The 22,284-nt window shown below is 48.6% G+C and overlaps 1 protein-coding gene across 1 annotated transcript in view; it reads right to left on the reverse strand.

Annotated features, from left to right (window-relative positions):
- The window catches only part of MMP16 (matrix metallopeptidase 16), a 155,535-nt gene that overhangs the window by 55,397 nt on the left and 77,854 nt on the right, over nt 1-22,284 (reverse strand). Inside the window, exons 2-3 of the mRNA XM_039841982.1 lie at nt 9,033-9,181; nt 2,189-2,311 (exon numbers count right to left, since the gene is read on the reverse strand). Coding sequence (XP_039697916.1) covers nt 2,189-2,311; nt 9,033-9,181 — 272 coding nt within the window. The remainder of the gene's footprint in view (nt 1-2,188; nt 2,312-9,032; nt 9,182-22,284) is intronic.

Below are 22,284 nucleotides of genomic sequence, written 5' to 3' on the forward strand. Positions count from 1 at the left end.
CAAATGCTCATACAACATTGACTCTACACCGTGCAACTTCCTAACGTCTTATATATATTAACTTAAAAATGCAATATCCTTAGCTCTCGCCCTCAACTTTCCATAATCCTCTTAGAAAACACTCAACAATTTCTGCAATTTGGTAAATTAAAGGAGTGAAGATGATAGTTGGCATTTACTAAGCCCTATGTTCCAAGCACTGTGCTAAGTTTTCTTTCCCCCATTGTCTGACAATTTTCTCCCAAGCATTATGAGGGAGGTATCATTACAGCATTCACTTTGCACACAGGGAAACCGAGACTTAGAAGGTTAAGTAACTTGACCCTAGTTTTACAGGGAGTATCAGAGCCAGGATCCAAATCCAGACTTTTTTACTCTGAACCACGTGCCGTGCTGTGCTCATCAATAACCTGGACTTTTACAGGGACGGACATTTAATTACTTGAATATTCAAAACTGGCTGAGGCAAGGTCAGTACAGGGACACAGCATAAATGGAGTCATGATTGGTTCTGAACATACTGGCCTTTAGCAGTCTCTTCCTTCCTTCTGAATTCTGTATCCAGTGAAAATATCTTTTAAAGGTGAAGGAGAAAAAAGTTTCTTAAAAGAAGAGAAAAGAAAAGAAAAGAAAGAAAGACAGATAATTTGTTGCCAGTAGACCTGCTTTTCATGAAATTTTAAAAGAAGTTGTTTAAAGAGAAGAAAAATCCCGCAGGCCAGAAATTCTGATCGGTTTAAAGAAAGGAAGAGCATTAGGGGAGAAGTGAATAAAGGTGAAATAAAGTTGTTATTTAAATTGATCTAACAGATAACTGTTCAAAATAATAATAGCAGCAATCTGTGGGGTGAGAACAGCTAATGGAGGGGTGAAGAGAATGACAACAATGTCGTAAGGGACAAGGGCGGAAGAGGGACCCTGTAAAAGGCCTCACAGTGCCTGCGAAGTAGCACAGCTATTTGAAAGTAGATTTAGAGTCATGTAATGTGTATCTCAAACTCTAGAGTACCACGAAAATAATGTTTAAAAGAGTGTAAGTGACATGCTAATAGAAAATGGAATTATAGAAACTGCTCATTTAAACCGTAGAAGGTAGAAAAAAAAAGACCAACGAATGAAGCGCAGCAGCAGCAGGCAGCAGAGTCACCACCACGGCAGACGTTAACTCAGCTACATCACTCACCATGTTAAACGGTCAAAATACACCACTGAAAAGACAGAGATATTAAAGTGGACTGAAAAACAAGATCCAATTATATGTTGTCTACAAAAACCCACTTTCAATATAAAGACAATGATAAGATTAAAAGTATGGGATGAATAAAGTTACACCATACGACACTAATCAAAATAAAACTGTAACATCAGGCAGGGTGGGCTTCAGAACAGATAGACTCTGCAGACAGAAAAGAGATAAGTATATAGTTGAACTGGACACCACCAACAAGCAACTCAGTCTAACTGATATTACAGAATACTTCGTCTTTCCTTTAAAAGATCTGAACAGACACCTCACCAAAGAAGACATACAGATGGCATCTCAGCATATGAAGATGTGGTGAGCATCGCACGTCATCAGGGAAATGCAAACTAAACCAACAACGAGACACCACTGCACACCCGTCAGAATGGCCGAAATCCAGAACACTGACGACACCCAGTGCTGACGAGGACGTGGAGCCCCGGGAACGCTCATTCACTGCCGGTGGGAATCGAAATGGTGCAGCCGCTTTGGAGGGCAGCTTGGTGGTTTCTTACAAAGCTACTCATGATCTTACCATGCAGTTAGCAATTGCACTGACAGTAAAAGTTAATTAAAAGACCCAAAGACATTCTGTTTCAACGGCAATTATTTATATGTTTTGTTGTCCGAGTAGCTTTTCGGTTACGACTACTTGTGATAGAGTGCAGTGCACTGAACACTCGCCTCACAGTGCCCCGAGCAGTGGCCCTCATTCGAAGAGGCTGGAGAGTCTGGCTTGCAAAGGAGACCAGGCGCTTCCAGGAACACCCGCAAAGCCCCCGAGTGGACGGTTCGTTCTTCCTCAGTTGCAGTTTTAATTTCCTGATGTTAACATCATATCACTATGTCACCATATAGTCGACATGCATAAGCTGTCAAACAAAACGTCAGAATAAACAGTTGCAAAAAAATGGAAAAACGGTAATTCACCATTCGTTCTGATACCTGTAAGTGATGTGTTTGTGCTGCCACTTCTGTCCTGTTAATGCGTATCGCTTTCGGCGAATATTGAATTTGGAGCTACCTCTTGTCTGGTCAGGCACACCGCATCGAGGCTTCTTCATCCAGCTGCAAAAAGCAGTATTTTCCAGTTACTGATCAACAACCCTAATCATTAAGTTTAAAAGGAAATAAACTGAGACGGTAATCTATGACAGTGATAATGAAAATGGAAATCAAAAAGGCGAAGACTGTCCATTTTCCTGCAGTTTGAATCTACGTAGAAAGCACTTTTTTTCTCTTGATGATCAAAAATCACTAGTTTACAACTCAGATCTTCCAAATATTTTTTCGCTAGTTTATTTTTAGCTAACTGTTGACCCAGTCTCATAAAATCAGACTTTTTAAAATAAATTATCACTAAGGTTTCTTTCAGCTTTAACGTACAACACTGTTACGATCTTAAGCTCCACGAGTCGGGAAGGCACATGGCACTCTCCTCCTGCTCGCACGGAAGTCACCTGCTCGTGTAAGTAACACTGCCTTCCTCCACTTTTTTCTTCTTTTCGCTTTGATCTTGACCTCAGTTTCTAAGTGACGGCCATCTGCTTTGGATCTTTAATAATATCCAAATTCAAAGCTTAAAATTTTTTGCCCGAATATGAGGTTTAGCATCACACAAGTTTAACATATTTGTATTAGGAAAATAAAATGCTGCCTCTGATTTGTTCATTTTACGTATTTATACAGACACGGCTGTCTAACTTCCAGAGAGTATGCTTTGACCACTGTCATGCTTTCTACATATTCTTGCTTCTTATCTAAGGAGAAAAGTTTTCATTTTGAGTAGTTTTTCTTTAGTGACTCAAAGGGTGGCTTCACTGTTCAGCGTTCCTCTTAAATTAACAATTACAGAGCTAATGCAGGCTTCGTGGGGCAACATGCTTCAGAAAGTGATATAAGAAAAGAATCATTTTTTGCTGTATTTCACCAAACACTGAACAACTTCTACACTCTTTAAATGAAAGAGAATTGAACTGGTTGTGGCCACCCAAACACGTGCATTCTGCACAAATAAAACAGCTTCCACGTTACATGGTTAAATCAGCTAATCGGCTTTTACAGACAAAAGAATGATGATGTTTCATGCAACGTCATCGTGACAGCTACTTTTAGGAAAGATGATGCTTTTCCAATAAGCGGTCCAAGCTTCTCCTTTTCATTCTGCCCCCGTCGTAATGCAGACATAACAAATCCCACCTCATTTAAAATGCACCGTAGAGTCACTCCAGAAAATCTCTGCATTTATTAAAATCTCCAAGTTAAGCAGACACCTTGAGAATGCCAACTCCGAGGGCCCGCCGGCCTACGGAACTGACTGTGGAGGTGAGGCCAGGGCCTCTGCCCTTCACCTCATAGGCCTGGGCATTCCGAAGGCCCCATATCTGAGCATTGTTTCACTAGACTGTAAGGCAGTGGAGGGCAAGGGATCTACATACTCCCGGTTCCTTCGAAAACCTCTGGCATAAGCAGATATCCAGTGAGCAGATGAGAAAGAAAGATCATTATGTTTTATTATATAAACTGTAAGATCTAGACCTAGATTTAACTAGCAAGTACTAAGCATTAATGATGGACTCGTGATGATTTAAGTGGCTTTTACATATGGGTATTTCTTTAATTACATCAACAAAAATTATAATATTCCTAAGGCGGCTACAAAGCTTTACTTATCTCACTAAAAGTACTAGGAGAATAAACGATATATGGTTACTGAATATGAATAAATTTACTTAAAGCAGAACATGGTCATACTTAGGAACATGGTCATGGCTAAGGAAAATATTTAAGGAAACACTCTAATAGGAGAAAAAATTTGAAATGGATAGTGGGATAGAGTTTGACAGAACAGAATTGGCTATTATCAGAATACGATGCATTTTCAATGAGAATATGCTCTCTAAAGCTACGTTAAGAACGCACAGAATTGAAGGGTGAAGGGAGTAACCAACAGTTAGGTTCCGTGATGCCCGTGCCCACCGGGGCCACGCACGCGCCCCAAGGACAGGCTGGGGTGGGTGAGGGGCCCGTGCTGACGTGTTTCCTGGGCCTCTGCCCACTGCAGGCGACTTCGTCCTATGTTCCAACTGTGTGTCCGTGGGTTTCCTCACTCCGTCCCGGCCCACTCACCCCACACATTTCTGAGCTTTATAACACGCTGAGAGATACTTAACGCGCCGCGCCACACACAGGTGACGTATTACTGAATCGTACACCTGAAACCTGTATAATTTTATTAACCAATGTCACCCCAACAAACTTAATTTAAGAAACGTGGATAAAAAGATAATCGAGGCGAGAGGCCCTTGCTGAGTCCGCATCATGCAAGTCAGACATGCGTGACACAAAAACATCGCGACACAGCAGGCTAAGTGCTCTCATCTCCACCCAGCGGTCCTGTCGCCCCTTCCCGTCTCACATGTAACAAAAGCAAAACTACGTTCCCCGGCCCCAGACTCGCGCCTATGGCCCTGGTGCCTCACCTCAGCCAGAAGTCCTAGCCCCCTTCTGACGCCCGAGCAGACCGCCGGGGGCGCCCTCCACTGCTCGCCCTGGCCCCCGGCCCATCAGCGCATGGCCTCCTCTGCCTCCAAAACTGCTCTGGCATCTCACTGTCACCAGTGATTCGTTCTGTCGCCCAGAGGAGCGGGGTGGGGGGGCCGTGGGAACGGGGTCTGGGAGCCAGCCGCCAGCCCGCCCTGCACCTGCGGCCCGGAACCGGGCGTCGCAGGCTCCTGGTCCCGTTTCCCTCCACTCCTGGTCTCCTTGCCTGCATTTCCCTGAGTCATCGTGGGAGTAAATTAGTTGGATCACGTGAAGCGCCTGGAACAGGGCCCGGCGGAAACGACCGCTGTCGCTGCCGCAGTTCCAGGACCGCGTCACCGTGTCTTCTAGATATTTCTAAATACGCTTATTTTTATTACATTAAAAGTCCTCAGGTCGCGTTTGGTTCGTGGAGTCAAATCCAGCAGTTAGGATGATTTGTAAAAAGTAACGTCGTTTAGGCTCAGCTGTGGACGGGCTGCCAGTGTCCTCTGGCCCGCAGGCTTTCCTCCTGTCGACTGACCCTGAGCTGCCTGCGTGGACACGTGTGTTCTTTACGAGGTGAAGTTGCCAAGTTAAACAACTGAAAACCCCACGCACAGAAAGTATATCTAGGAAGCCTCCGTGGTCTGTGAGCTGAACAGAGCCTCAGTCAGCGCCCGCTCTCATTTAAGCCTCCACCTTTGACATCTCAGGAGGCAGATGTAAGGCCCCTGCTCCCCACCACCCTCCACACCTGCCAGAATGAGGACTGACCCAGCCTATGGCCTTAGAGTGTCTGAGCAATGCTGGAGTATTCAGAACATACCTAGACGTGTGAACAAAAAGAACTTTAATTGCTGATGAATCGCTTATATCTAAATTGGAAAAGACGAGTCTTAACTACATAAGTCAGACAAAAGAGTAAAAATCATGACAATATGATAATTAAGCCAAAAAGCTTGTGGTTCTTGTGATATATATAGCTAAAAAAAATTTAATTCTTAAATTAGGAGTTCAAATACCACTATAGTTTCATAATAATTCTTTGATAAAAGTTACTTATTCTGTCTTAAATTAACTTGAGATAAATTTCTGGGCATGGTTTGAATAAATTAAGCAGAATTACTCAGCTCATCTTAAATATATATATGCCTGCATGTGCATCTTCATGCATGTGTACATCTGTGTATATGTGTGTGTACATGTCCGTTTGTCAATCATGAGGCTGTGCACACATCAAAGATAAACTAGAATTTAAAAATACTTAGTATTAACATTAGAAAAACCTATTAGACTCATTTTCTTTATTGCCTCATTATCTTTTTCTCTCCCTGCTAAATACATCCCTTCTATGCATAAGATAAATTATTCCACTTATTACGGAACTTAAGTGAGCTTACTTCCAAAAATGAGCTAAGAAACCCATAATTTAAAAGAACCACTGCAATATATGCTAATGAGCTCATTTTGGGTTGGGGATACGTTTTTATTTCTGTCTTGCCAACGCCAATGCTAATTAACATAAAACAATATAATATGCCATTTAATGTAATACGTACATTTGTTGCTTGAACATAGTTAAAATTTCTTCAACATGAAATAGAAACGACCACAATTGGCATGGCTATTTTTAATTACCCAAGAATTATAGATTGGATGTACCAAATGTCTGTCTGCCAAAGGAGGAGTGTAATTATTTAATTTAAAAACAAATAATCTTGACAAGAGTCTAAAATTTGATAAAAGTTTACAGAATCTGAAAATGAATCCTAAGGCATTATTTCAATATAGAGGAGTAATTTTAGGTCGATAATTATAGCCATATTTTGTGTAATAAGGCTTAGATAAAAACTCGCACCTTATAATTTGACTATTTCAGCACGAGTTGCGATCACCCATTCATTTCGGATTACAAAGGCACAGACAACTGCTTAGGTAGTGTGAATCTTACTACAGAAAGAGTACACCTTTGAGCTGGATACCCTTAGTGACAGCACCTCCACACTGGGCCACATCGGCGGAAACACACAGACAGGCGGCAAAGGAAGGAACAGGGTTTCTGAGATGAGAGACAATGACGGTGGCATGGAGGACAGAGGAAGCATGGCAGTCAGGAAGGGAAGATGATGAGGCTATTGTGGGTTCACCTAGAAACACCTGCAGGTAGAACACTCTATTTCAAGGACAAGATGCCTTTCCAAATTCCAAAAGGATGGAGTTAGAACGAAGGTTTGTTAAACAAACAAAACACCAAAAATAGGAGCAAGCCAGAAACCAGGTTGGCCTTAAATGAAAGGCTCTGTGGTGCCATGATTCATGCGGATGCGACCTTCACGGCTGCCCGCTGGCACGGCCCTTGTCCAGGTCGGGGGTCCGTGCCCTGGGCGGGGGGTACTCCGAGGCCTTCTCCCACCTGCCAAGACCGCCGTCTGCCCGAAGGCCCGAGTAAGTCCCGCCCACCCGCTCCGCCATCCCCTCCAGACACAGGCCTGTTTCCGGGTCTTCGGAGAAATCTGACCCACGCACCACGCGTCTTCCCAATGACCAGCAAGAGGGGCTCTCAACTCTAGGGGAAAACACAGGTGCCCCTTCTACCAGCCTCCATTTCCTTAATTTCATCATCTAGTAAGAAGTAGACCTTTCACAAAAAAATCAAAAAAATTAACTTGTTCCCAAAGGTGTCAATTTCTTGTATTTTTTCACAGTGTGTGTTATTTCCCAAGAAAGTCCCTTATTACATAGCAGCTCTGGCAGGGGACGAGAAGGCTGTGCCAAGCGCTGTGACGTGTTGGCGTGAGGACTCGCTCAAACGGAGTCCCATGCTACACACGGCTGCGAAAGGCGGGGCCCGCGGCCCGCGTGTGACCCTACGGCTGCGTTCGTCTGGGACAAGAGCATGACGGGCTGAAACGAAAGTCTGAGAACGCAGCCGCAGTGGTTAGAGGGCAGCCGGGTGAAAACATCCACATGCTGTTCCCAAAACTGATCACGAGTTTCTCCTCCTTGCAGAATGCATTAATTCCTGATTACATTTCCCCAGATGTAGATCAAAGTTAATATTTACGTATCTCTAAAAGCACTAGGAGAGGAAATGCATTTATTTTTTCACGCTGCCGTGACATTCCCTCTTTAAGCCTTTATTATGTGCTTTCATATCTCGATGGGATGGAAATAGCATGACTAACATCTGCCGGTAAGTATGAGAAGGCAAAATCTAATTTTTAAATTATACGTTAAATTAGTCTAATATATCAGGATTGATGATGTACGTCTGAGCCAACCTATTCCAGATATTTAAGGTTCAGAAAGAAAAATGAGTGCGTCCTTTGCCGAGGCACCCGCCTGGTACCGTGGACAGCTCCTCACGCGGCAGTGAAGAGGCCTGGGTGCTGAGCGACCTGGACATAGCTGAGCCTCCGTGGTGGCGGGGGGGGTGCCCCAGCCACCCCAGCCACCCCAGCCGCCCCTGCCGCAGACAGCCCAGCTCAGCAGGCGGCGGGCCGGACTCCCGCCGTGTACAGACCCAGCAAACACAGGACACGTCCCCGTGAACTGCTCCGTCCCCTGCTGCCTCGGTCCGCAGCCTCGGTCCGCAGCCCCGGCCACCGCATCTAGCCAAGCCCTAACTCCAGGACCCCCTTGAAGAAGCCACTCTGCCCCTGAAGCTGTGTCTGCCTCTCTGAGAGAGTGCCCAGTCAGGAGTTACTGGTTGAATGAATAAACGAACAAAGAGATGCATCAATCAATATAGTAACAAACATTACTAAAAAGTAAAAACAAGCCCTTTGTTAATCAAAATCAAAAGCAGAGGCTTTCCTGTAAAAAGCCCTCTGCTCTGATGCGTGTAGGGCGCTGTCACTCGTGGGGGACACATGGACAACCGGCTCCCGCTGCCCCCCCCCCCCAAGGAGCCTGGTTTGTGCTGTTTCCTGCTGTCCTTGGTGTCACTACTTGAGCCGATTTCAAGCGACTGCTGCAGCGTCACTTATGAAGGAAAGGACAAGCGCAGGGGGCCCCACCACCTGCTCGGACATGTCACCGGCTGGCACTGTGCTCGCAGTGGCTGCAGCTGTCCATCTGCCCTGACTCGCACTGTTCAGAGTATCTCCCCTATTTTGAAAATGTGTCGCTAACGCCAGGGGTGTGGACAGCCTCTCAGGAGTGGGGTGTAAGCCGGCTGAACGCCACAAAACGTTCGCAGGACACACGACCCCGTGGGGCTGCTGGAGAGCTTGGAGGGCCGGGCAGGGGCGCGGCTACTCACGCGAGCGTGTCCGGGTCCACGCGGCCCGTCGTGTTGATGCCGTAGAACTGCTGCATGGCGGCCAGCGCCGACTGCATGGTCGCGGCGGAGCGCAGGGCCGACGCGTGCGGGCCGGGCGCCGGCAGGTAGCCGTACTTCTGCAGCCACACCTGCAAGCGACACGGACCTTTTAGAGCACGGCGCGGTCAGAGCGCGTCCACGGGGCCTTCACACTGTTTCCTCTACAAGGGCGTGCATTAATTAAGTGTCTTTTCCTCTTCTAACATGTATTCTGTTATTTAGGTGATTTTAGTATCATTTTGGGGGTTGTTCTGCATCTTTCTAACATATCTACAGATGCTATTTGAAAGAAAAGATGAATAATTTGTTGCAAGCTTGCGGTTTATAGCGCTGGATAAAATCACAGAAGGTCATCTCTTAGTTACCTACAAGGGAGCACCTATAAGACTGTCCGCCGACTTCCCAACAGAGACTTTGCAGCCCAGAAGGGCATGGCATAAAATATCCAAAGTGATGAAAACCCAGGACCTACAACCAAGATGACTCTACCCAGCAATGCGACCCTTTAGAATCAAAGGACAGATAAAAGGGCTTCCCAGACAAGAAAAAGCTAAAGGAGGTCATCACCTCCAAGCCAGTATTACAGGAAACGTTGGAGGGACTTCTTTAAGAAGAAGAACAATATGTATCAAAAATATAAAAAAAGAATGGCAACGACTACATAGCTATTAATAAGCACCTCAAATAAAAAAAGAATTAAGTGCTCCAATCAATAGATAGGGTGGCTGAATGGATAAGCAAACTAAACGGTTCCATATGCTGCCTGCAAGACTCGCTTCAGATCAAAAGACACACGGATGCAAAGAGAAGGGGTGGAGAAAGCTACTGCACGATGGACCTGGGGAATAGTGCGCTGAGTCGGGTGAGACAGAGAAAGACGAATGCCATGTGATCTCACATACAGGTGAAATCTAAAGAAAAAATAAACAACAAAAAGGAAAATGAAACAAACTCACAGGTAACAGAGAACATTTTGAGAGTTAACAGGTGGGAGGGGTGGGGAGATGGTTAAAAAAAGGGGAGGGATTAAAAAGTACAAATCGGTAGTTACAAAATAGTCATGGGGAAGCGAAGCACAGCACAGGGAGGGCAGCCAATCATCTTGTAATAACTATGCACGGAGTCAGAAGGCACTAGATTTACTGAGGTATATAGAAGTCTAATCACTAGGTTGCACACCTGAAGCTAATATAATATTGTACGCCAACGATAACTGAAAAATTAAAAATATTATTTAAAAAAGATCATCCCTGCCCTCCGGATCTCAACTCCCCGAACAGAGGATGGCACTTTTTCCACACACTGACCCCAGGGACATCCACGCGGGAATGTGAAGGCAAAGCGTGCGTCACACCTCTGAAATGTCCTTTTCCGAATAACTGAGCAGCAGCCACCGCGGGGTGAGGAGTAAACTCGCAGGTGCGCCCTGCTGTTCTGTCACAGCAGTCTGGGCACAGATTTCATGCAGCCAGTTTACCCACTTGTCACCACATGTCTTCAAGGATAGGCAACTGTTTCTCATGTGAAGAACGTGCTTTCGTGTTTAAGATGGTTCAGCTCCATTTGAATAATGTCAGTGGCCACGGCTCTCTCGGATGGATGGGGTCAGACAACCCTGAGCAGTTGATGGTCTGGCCCTTTCCTTAAGAACCTCTTTATTCGCATTCTCCTCTTGGCCAGGGAAGGGCGAGCTGGGCGGATATGAGGGGCGACGGTGGAGGTAAGCTCACACACACCCCGTGGTGATCACAGCAACCATTCAGAGTCATTTAAGGTCAGACTCTAACCGTCACCCCAAACTCGGGGTGGCCGGGTGAAAGGCTATCAAGCCGATGCATTCGACAGAGAGGCACAGTCCTGTGTTCAGTTCGCACCCCGTGCCACTGCCCGCATCTCGACCTCCCTTGGGGTTCTAGTTTCTTCAGGTACACGGCCTGCCTGTCAGACGAGAAAGGCCAAGGCCCCGTGCCCATGGGACAGATGGCAGCGGTGCCTTGGAGGGAAGCCACTCCCTGCGTGCTTCCCTCCCCCGAGTCAAGCATCCTGGGAAGGACGCGCCGCTGTCCTCGATGCGCGACACGCTCCCTCCGTGACCTTGTCCCTGATGCGCCACACGCTCCCACTGTGACCTTGCCACCACAACGCAGGACAGCTGTTCCCTCCAGGAAAATAAGCAGTGAGTATAGAAGTTAAACGTCACCATAGGAACCAATACTGAATCTGTCAGCGATCTAACTGGGAAACACGATGGGGCGTTTTGCGGTATTTCCAGGAAATCGGTCCCCTTGAAAGTGCAGCGCCACAAGCACGACACCCCAAAAACAAAACGTTTACTCTGAACGTGTGTCAGGGAGCAGCAGACATCACCTATCGCCGCCGGGAGGTCGCCATGGGGACTCCATCCAGGACAGTCCTCCCGCACACGGTGACGTGCCGAGGCACTCGAGCCACCTAATCTGGAATGGGTAGGCTGCCAGGGAAGTCACGGATGTTGAGTCGCCTAGTCGGCAGTGCCGCAGTCTAAAATAGATCCCATTTTTTTCTTAATGAAGGAGACAAGATTTCACTGGCAATGCATTATTTATTTATTTACTAGGAAATTCGATACCTATTATCATGGAATTTCCCCCAAATCAGAAGATTTCACCTGAACCTTTGATAGCATATGTGCGCTAATATTCTGAAATTGAACTCTTTTTTTCCATAAGGGTTTGCATTAATTTCTTACTTGCTGGAGAGCTGACGTGCTAGGTCACTCATGGGTGCTGGGATCCGGGCAATCACATTTATGAGCATAGTAAAGAGGAAACCATTAATAATAAACCTCGTGATTTGTGTACAAATAGGAAGACTACAAAATATATAATTTTAAGTGCATAATGAAAAAATAGCATGTTCTAAAAAAATAAATATTTCACTTCAACTTTAACCTTTCACACAAATTAGTTGGAATAAAAAAATGAACTGAGATTTTTCTTTGGGTTCTCATTTATATTATGGCATTTATCATGAAATGTTGTTTTTCCAAATGATTGAGAAGTGGGTAGTTCTTTTTAATTGTAAAACATTAGGTAAGCTATGAGAGCTACCATTTTATGGTCAACATTTGTTTTATTTTTTGGGGCTGATAAATCAAAGTCATTGAGATTATGGGTCAGCTTGAGTGGACCATTCTTAATGTCGCCGTTATTTGTTAATCAAGACATTGCTCTAATATCATCGAGAATCAACCTGGAATAATTGTCAATTGACACTTGTAAAGCATCTTTCCACCTGGTGCCAAGTTTGAGTGGGAAACCAGCAAGCCCTCAAGGACATTCTGTATCGAAGTAAAAACTGCCAGAGACAACCTTGCTCTTGTCAACGTAAAAAGCGCTGATCCCACCTAAGACGACCTGCAGTAGCACCTAGATCCACGCCGCTTCTCTACACATGTAAACGCAACACAGAGCCTGGACGAAAGCAAACACTTGCTTAAATAATCCTCGAATCTCCGACAGGGGTCGTCTCTTGCATCTGTTTTTGGTTTATGCTACTTCTCTTTCATCCGCTGAGATCACAGTTCTGAGAGTCTGATCCTTTTTGGTGTGATGAAAAAAAAAGACCCGTACCAAACAAATAGCCCTAAATGACAAGGTGTCAATGCGCCTGAGGAGCCTAAGTTAGTCCACGTGGTGACATAAAACTAGCCAGGTACAAGCTGGACAGTACGCTCAGAGTCGGCGGTGGCAGATGACAGTGGCCACGTGGGCAGTGTTTGTAAACCCTGACGTGAGTTGCCGCTGGATGGAGATCGGGCACGAACACTGGCCTGCAGTCACCGCCGGCGCGGGAGGCTCTGGTGCACGTGCGCTGATCCCGTCTCTACAGAACGAAGCCCCGGGACACAGGTAGGGCACGGCAGGTGGCCTTCGCACAGCATCATCCGATAGTAGTGAACACCTGGGAGTTTGGGGAATTGGGATGCGACAGGTGACAGAGAGGAAAACCTTTCCTTCTCTCTTGGTTTCTACTTAATTACTAACTTATGATATCTTATTTGATAAAAAAGTTAAAATAAATCTATAAACTATGATTTGAAGGTAACCTTACCCCTTCAAGACTATACTGTAGACATCCATCCTCATACATTGTTATTTGAAATATACCCCTGTTTTCGACAGTTTTAAAATATTGCTTTTCCTGGATGATTGGAAACAGCAAATTTGCCTCCGGAGACTGTCTGCCGTTTGATATTTTTTCAGCGTTTTGAAATGCACATAGGGGACAGTCGAGGAATAATTTCCTCTCGCGTGCATTTGGGAGAAGGGATGCTGCTTTTCTAGGGCCGATGTGAGGACTGAGTATGCAGAAATCCAGCAGCATAATTCTTGCTCACTAAGTCACATTTTATGCTCACCAGTTGCCCTGGGCTTTTGAAATTGCTCCTGCTCTGGATCAACTCTGCCCCTGGAAATAAGCGAGACTGAAAATGCAGGTGTGATCTGAGCACCAGACTTGTGAGGACGGACAAACCACAGGTACTGGGTAGGAATTGCCCAGGACCCCAAGAAAGGGGACGTATGGCAAACCTGGCAAATCTGTTTTGTTTCTTTGCTTTGTTTTGTTCGCTGGATGGAATGTGCATTTGAGGGCACTGAGAAAACATGGAGAGACAAACGAGTTTCCTCGAGGCACAGCTTGACGCCTTAGCCTGTCTCATTATCACGAGCACAGCCAACTACAGAAGCTCAAATGCAGCAACAAAATCTCGCCTTGCGTCCCGCCCCCTGCCTTCTGGGGCGCTCAGGGTCCTTGCTGCCATCTTACAGACGAGACCGATTTCTGCAGTTGTCGCTGAAATGGGGGAACCACCAGAAGGGTGACGCTCTCCGCAGAGCAGGGCACTGCAGCGAGCAGGGAGAGGCACTTAGACATCACGTTCTGCGCCGACGGACGCGCCTTCGCTGGGCTGCAGCGCGCGGGGTGAGCAGCAGGCACGCACTTCGCTAAGCCCATTACGAAAGGACGTCTCTGAGGCTCACGTTTCGTGTAGCCATGCTGCGAAAGCCTGTCCTGACTGCTCGGCTCTCCACACCCATGCCCCAGGGTGACATCCGAAAGACGGCTGTCGCAGCAGCATGGAGGCAGGCACGTTCTCACGAATGATGGCACGCGTGAGCAAAGTTCTAGGACACGCTTTGTTACCGAGTCCTTTGGGCCAGCACTGAAACCTAGAGAAGTGAATTTTCCTCCTGTCCTTGAACCTAATAAGTTTATCAATGCCTTAAGATAAAATCAAGACACAACTATTTGTTTATTCGGGTGAATCACAAATGCAAGAATCACTAAGACCCAACATACAGAAAGAACAGCTTCCAGTGATGCTCAAACATCCTTCCAAAAATAAGGAAATGATCTCACTAATGAATCTGGAAGGGCAGGAAGGAGTGCACTTTACAAAGCATAGAAACGAGTAAGGGGGTGCGGGGGAGGGAAGTGTTTAGAACTGTCTTTAATCCGAAGCGTGGCTTTGTCAGACCACCACGCCTCCTTGCGAGTGAGCCTGCATTCGGGGTGGTTCTTTCTGGGAGTGTGCGGTGCGGCCAGCGCGAGTTTTCTGCACCTAGTGACCGTGTGACCCCCATCACAGTGCTCAGTGAGGAGGAAAGGGCGAAGGTGACCAATACCTTTTGTAGCACTGACTCCGTAACAGCCACTCCCATTTACATAAGTATGTTTCTTAAGTCATTTTGGGACACCATTTTTTCAAAATTAGTGACTTCATGTTAAATTTTAACATATTTAGTAACAAAAGATTTATGTCTATAATAGTCAATATTATATTTTGATATAAGTGACTGACTTTCTTGATAAAATACAACTGAATGCATTTTTAATAGCTAAGTTCTCAATGTTATGAAAAGCTATTTTCCATTTTTTAGTATGAGGCTTCTAAATATATTTGTTAAATTCTGTTACTAACGAAAGCTAACAACTAAAAAGTCATCACCCTCTATTTTGTGGTATTGTCAGCAAAGTCCGCAGAAGCCGGCAGACATTTTCCCCTGGAATACAGTGTGCTCTCTGGTCATAACAAATGGCAGAATTTAGGGGCTACATTTTCTAGCCTGAAAAGTGGCTATAAATATGAATTATAACCACGTATTAAACAAAAAATTATACTGGTGTGGGCGCAGACATTCGGAATTGGTCAAATAGAACATTCGTAGGATACGTTAACCAGGCAGAAATTAGTCTTACTGTTCATTTGGAAACCTGAATGGCTGGAAAGTGCCATGGCACTGGGCCTGTGGGTGACTCAGCTACGACAGTACAGACAGAGGCTTAGTTCCTTTGTAATTTTACTGTGTATTTAAGTGGCTCCTTAGATGAATGTGAAACAGTAGAAAACCCGAAAGTCAGGCCACTGACCGTCCTGCCACCCGTCTGGACTGCCATGTGGACGAAGAGAGGGACACCGGGACACCAGCAAAACTGCCACCGTCGGGAGGTCGTATTTTTCGCCTTCACATGAAATTCTCTAATTTAGGATGAAAACTAAAAAGTAAGGGTGCCAAGGCTGGGAAGAGTCTCCCATTCTGCGTGAGCGTGGACTGTACTGTGTACTCGGCAGCCAAGGGCAAATCCTCCATCTGTAAGGCCTGAGCTCCAGGGGTAGATAAACGGACGCCCCAAACGCAGCAGCCCCGGGTGGGGACTCGGCATCCGCCTGATGGTGCTGGACAGTGCGAGCACTCCGACATCTGGCCGCCTCTCTGCCTGTCCTCGTCTTTCCTGAGTATAAGTTAGCGTTTTAAAGACGGATATGTAGTGTGCACACACATACTCACTGACAAAACCAGACCAAAACACCCAAAAGACAAAACTCAACCCACAATAAAGAGCAGCCGAGCACGTGTCACCCCACCCACCCGCTTCTGAGGGGGACAGAAGTAACTGCCCAAGAAGTGACCGCTTATTTAGTCATCTGCGGGGCTCCACTTCATCGTGACCAGTCACCTCGCACACCTGAACTGGAACGTCCTGGTCAGACCTGCGCCTGCTCCAGGTGACCGCGGAGCCCTGCACCTCTCAATTTTCTAAAAGGTGTGACCTTGAGCCTGAGTCCCGTGGATGATGGTCGCAGCTGGCCTTTATTTTGGGGGGCAGGTTCAATGTCACCAACTCCCAACAACGATGAGAAAATTAATCTCAATCAGTGTCTTCCAAATAGAGATGGCAAATGCCCTGAGGCTCAGGCACAAGACAGGAGCTCTGCACACAGGTACACCCACCATGGACCACCCGGCACCCCCGCAGATGCCCTGAGCCTCCCACGGACACCCTGGTCCTCCCTACTGACACCCTGGCACCTCCACAGATACCCCGGGCCGCCCACGGATACCCTGGACCCCTCATAGACATCTCGGACCCCCATAGATATTCCAAACCCCCATGGACACCCTGGCCCTCCCACAGATACCTGCCCCCCTACGGACATCCCGGGACCCCACAGATCCCTGGTCCTACCCACAGACCTCCCTGCAGCCCCTACTGGCATGGCAATGCCCCCAACCACAGATGCCCGCCCTCCCTACAGATAACCCCAGCCCCCTCCAGGATGCCCCTCCCCATGGACACCCCGGCCACCTCTACTGGCATGCCAACCCCCCACCATCACGGGACACCCCAGCCCTCCCCACGGGCAGCGCCAGGCACCCCCACAGACACCCTGGCCCCGCCCCCCGCGGGCAGCCAGCCCTCCACACCCACGCACCAGCCTCGGGCAGGAAGTCTTATAGTCCATGTCCATTCAGCGCGCAGATCGATCCGCGGCCCTCGCCCGGACAGAGCCCATGCTGTCATGTGTCACCCAGGTCCCACCTGCGCCCTGAGGGAGGAGGCGGGGTCCCCAGATTGGAAGGGTTGGCAGCGTCACCCAGCACATTACAGCTATTTTCTGTGACAGATTAAATGAATTTAACAATTGTGTCAACTTAAAAAGCAGACATTTTATAATATTCTGTGATATGAGGAATGAGCAAGAAAATAGTTTGTGCCATGCAGATGTTTCCTGGTTGTCTCATGACCAAGTGCTTAAAAAGCTGTCAAACTTACGGAAGTTACACATTTCTTACACAAAGACAGAAGTGCTGTCCTTTTCTGTAAAGAGTATGCTGCTCAATAATAGTTATTTTGGGAGCATTAAAAAAAAGAAAATTTAATCTGTCCCACCGAGAGCAAGGTGGTATTTTAGCAACGCAGGAAAAACAAACTGCTTTTGAAATAAAGGCGTCCCCGGCAGAGAGCACTTTACAGATAAAGCTTGGAAATGTTTCTGTTATCACATGACTTTCCACTCAAAAAGATGGAGATGCCTGTTAAAACTCTTTCATAACTGCCTTCTTTAAACTCCAGCAGAATTTTCCGCCTATAAAATAACCTGACGAGAAAATAATTGCAGTGGGTTTTAAGTCCATTTGTTAAAGAAAAGAAAATGTGAACACCTTCTGATTTGTTTTCAGAACTGACAGGCATTAGGGAAGATGGGAATTTAGCATCTGAATTTTCGCAGAAACCTTTGCATAATTGATGGATGGAATTATAGACTGAGGATCATATTTGTAACCAGATAATGACGTAATTTTCCAGTTGTATTGCATACCCTGTGCAGTATCTTTTTTGGCCATGGCAAGTTTTAAGATTAAAAATAAATGGATCTTGAAATTGCTGTATTTCAAAATGTTAAATCAACATTTACAGAATAATGAAGACGTTCACAGAACTCTCCAAGAAAAGGCAATCATTAATAATAGCTCTAATAAGACCAAAAGACTATTAACATGATTAATAAGTAAAATACAAAAAATATTTTTTAATTTTGTCATTTTCAGCTCATCTTAATGTTTCTATTTCAATTGTACTTCATAACGTGTTCTTCATAAAGAGTGTTTAGTACATCTGTTCATAAATAAAATTGTAAGTAAAAGAGGGGACTGTTAAAGCAATGGATTGATGGAGGCGCAGACAGCCCTGGTGTCCTAGGAGAGAACCGCTGTTTGAAGAAGGAAGCTCCTTCGTGAGCCCTCACTCTGCGACGTCACATGCTTGCTGTCCCCGTGGGATGGGCAGACCGTTCATCAAGGTCACGCACCGGATGGTGACTGCCACAGTTCCCATGCTCCTCTCTCTGTCGGGTGCCACGGGAGCTTCCAAGTCTCCGGAAACGAATGCCTTGGAAGAACTTCCCAGCCAGCGTGACCAGTCACCCGGTCCTTCCTGGTCGGTCCCCTGGCTCCACGGAATGTCTTCTTCGTCACGGTGAACTCCAGCCACCCTGCCAGACTCTGATGAGAACGGCATCTCTGGCTTCCTCCACGGGGGACCAGGCAGTCACTTGTGTGACCTTTAACTCTAACAAGTCTGACTGTGAAGCATTAGTGTCTCTGCTTCATAAATGACAGACAAAAACCCCACAAAGACGAAATAAGGTGCCAAGGACACACTGGAGCAAGAGGAGCCACGGGCATTACGCAGCCCTGATGAGCGCCAGTGGCGCTGTCCCCCTGGTTGCCTCTGGGACCCACGGAGACCCGGCCGCCTGCCTGCGCCTGGAAGTCCTAGGGGACGCGGCCGGTTTCGCGGGCGGAGGCGGACGGCCGAGGCAGACCTGCCGCCGGCCGGGTGCGGGATCCGCGCGCTCAGCACGTCCCGTCCGACCTCAGCAGGGGCCGGGCCTGCAGACCGTCCGGGTGGCCACGGACACGGACACGAAGCTCTGCGCTAGATGCCCCTGCAGCCTCGGCGCGAGCCCTGCCCCCCGTCCCCGCCCCCGCCTCCTCGCCGCGCCTCCTCGCCGCCAGCCAACTGTACCCACACTCTCTCGGTCACCTCTCCTGCAGCCAGTGCCCGAGTCACCGCGCGCTGACGACCGCCGAAGGCAGCCTCCGGCCCTGTCTCCGCCCCGGCGCCCACGCTGGCCCTGGTGCTGCTGCCTCCACCAAAGACACGGGCGTCGCCCTCGGAGCTGCCCCTTCTCGTCACAGCCGCCCCGTCACTACGTCCTCGCTCTCCGCCCAGAATGGACACCTGCTTCGGCTGCCACTCCTTCGACCGGGAGGCCCTTTTTCCCCACCAGGGACTTCGAGAGTCGCCACCCGCCTGACCTCACCCACCCAGCGTGACTTCTCTCTCTTCTTTATTGTGGTGAAAGATATGTAACCTAGAATTTTAACCATTTTACCCATTTTTGAGTGGCTGGCATTTATTTTGCGGCATTAAGTACATTCGCTTTGTTATGCATCCGTCACCACTCTCCGTCTCCAGAACTTTATCTTCCCATGTGGGTGGACATTCTATGCCCGCTGAATGAAGACGCCATCGCCCCACTCCCCGCCCGTGGCGGCCTCTATTCTGCTTCCTGATGATGTGAAGCCTCCAGGTACCATACGGCCTGTTCCCTTCCGTGCCTGCTTTATGCCACTAAGCGTGGTTGCAAGGCTCACCCACGTGCCAGCACGCACCGTGTGACATTTCTCCAGCTGAATGCCACTCCTTGCGTGTGTGTCCCGCGTTGTGGTCACCCAGTGGCCAGCCAGGGGACATCTGGGCCACTGTGAACACTGCCGCACAAACACCTGCGGAGCCTGCTTTCCGTGCCTCCTGGCCTATGTCTAGACGCGGCACTGCTCGGCACGTGGCGAGTCTGTGTAGGGTCTGACACACTATTTCCCACAGAGGATGTGGGTTCTGCTGGGCAGGCAGGGAACGCAGAGGCTGCAGCACCTCACAGTCCCACCAGCAAGGCGCACGGGGTCCAGTCCCTCCACATCCTTCCCAACACGGGCTACTTTCTCTTAACAGCCATCCTCACGGGTGCGAAGCGGCATGCGTCGTCTCTTTAAATGTAGATCAAGGGTCACCGTCCATTTGGCTACGACCGTTCTGCGCTTTCCTGCTGACAGTATGAATATCAGACTCCTGCCTGGGGCCTGCAGTCCGCGTGCAGTCACTGGCGACCCCTCACCCTCTCCCACCATCCTCTCTGGATATTCCAGAACCGTGGTCATTTTCTGTTCCTGAAACAAACCAAATCCTCTCCTGCTTTGGGGCATCGCATCTACTTTTCCCATGTACGAAACAGAGAAGTGCATTTCTCCTCACTCGCTCAGTTGCAGCTCAAGCAAAGCTTCTTCAGAGAAGCCCTCCCTGGCCCCAGCTCCCCGGCTCCCAGGGCCACCAGTAAGTCCTCCACAGGTCCCGAGGTCACTGCATCCTTTGCCCTCGGGGGCGCATAGTTCTTGGAAATGTGAAACGTGTTTTTTAGGGGACTAGTATAGAATTGAAGTGTTTAATGTCTATTTTAATTAAGGTACTTAAAAGATTAAATAAATGCCTTGCGACATGAAGAAATTTCTTTTTCAAAATAAGATTAGCCGTGTCTTAAAAATACAGATGCTTTAGGGCTGAGAGGAAGTTAGTTTCCCAACGGCGAGAAGAATTATTCCAGATTCCTCCAGAGAAGCAGCGCTCAGCAAGCAAGAGCACCTCCCGCAGGGTGCGGACTCCGCCGGTTCCTGAAAACCCGTTGTGGGCAGGTGTCTCTGGGAGCAGCCTCCAGGCGGTGTGGACACCAGGCCACATGCGGAGGCTGTCTCACCCCAAGTCCCAGCCAGTGACCCAGCATCGACCTGCAGACACGGAAGCAGCCTGCATTCAGGTGACCCCGCGCCCAGGCCGAGGCCCATCGCAGTGACAGGCGTCTGACAAGACGAGACCCGCCAAGCTCTGAGCCCACTCCGCGTGGGCAGGATGCTCCCCAGTGACCGACCCGGAGCAAGGACAGCCTCAGAGCTCCATGTGCTGGAGGACCCGGAGGAGAGGCCAGGAGGCGGGCGGGAGGCGTTTCACGGCCAGTGGTGTGACCACGGCTGGACTTGACTGGAGTCATGGGGGAGGCGTTACCCGCCACTAGGCGGTGGTGACCACGAGTGTGGCGGCTGGGGACGAAGGGGGCAACTGACCAGCACAGGCAATCATGGCGCATTCCGGACACAACCCCTCATCTGTGCGCTGTGCCCATGTGGCGGTGGTCATTACCGTTCCTACGGTTACCATCACCGCTGCACGCTGTGCTTGCGGCAGGATGCTAGGCACGGGGCGCAAAGAGAAAGCCACGTGTTGCCATCGAGCGTCCCCAGCCCTGGGAGAAGCGAGCAGATGCTCCAACGGTGGCCGTCACGTGTGGGCGGCACACGCCCAGGGACAGGCCCTGGGCCTCGAGGGGGAACCGCCGGACAACAGCAATGGAACCGAGATGCAACTTCACAAGCATTCCCCAACATCCACGTCCCCCAAGTTCATAAAGAGGCTCCTCTGTGCCCTCCCAGGTTCAAGGTCTCCCCAGGCCAGGCTCTCCGGCACATGTACTTGAACGCTGCCATGCTCTGCAGACCGGGAAAGCACGGCCCGGGCTCTGGCCCTTCCACCCTGACCTGTGCTCCTCAGCGCGTGAAGATTAACTGTCTGAGAACACCATTCCCTATTTAACTTCACTGCTCAAGACGCTGTGATCGCCACCAGTTACTTCCCGAACTGGTTTTAAAGCCCTTACCCCTTCACGGCACAAACTCCAGACACTCGGACATACTCGGCTCTGCACACCTGGCTGCGGAGACACCTGTGCGCTCCGCAGATGCGCCTGGCCCGCGTGGGCCACGGGGCACGTTCCCTGGTGGGTCCGCATTCACGCCGGTGCCATGCGGCGCTGTCCTGCCTACCCCTGGACCCTTCCACGTGCCGTAAGCATTCGGTGTGCATGTGACTGGGAGTCGCCTGTGGCGGGGGTCAACGTGGCCTTGAGTGGGGAGGACTCAGGTCCCAGCCCAGCCCAGACACCTGCGCGTTATGAGCTGGAGCCAAGTCCCTGCCCTTCGCCAGTCTCGGTTCACGTGTCTGTGAAATGAGATGACCATGTCGCTACACCCGGGCCATGGTGGGAGCCAAGGAGAGGTCCCTACCACAGTGGGCAGCACGGGGACAGTGCAAAAGAGCTCTGCAGGGGCAACAGAAAGCTCAGAGGCGAGACGGCACAGTTATTTACACAACACGATTGCATTCCCCGATACTTAAAGAACGCACGACATTGTAGGTAACAGATTTGTTACATTCTTGACAAAAATATCTACGATCCCTACATCCACTAAGAAGA

The sequence above is a fragment of the Pteropus medius genome, unplaced genomic scaffold, assembly GCF_902729225.1.
Source record: "Pteropus medius unplaced genomic scaffold, Ma_sr-lr_union100, whole genome shotgun sequence".
Lineage (NCBI taxonomy): Eukaryota > Metazoa > Chordata > Mammalia > Chiroptera > Pteropodidae > Pteropus > Pteropus medius.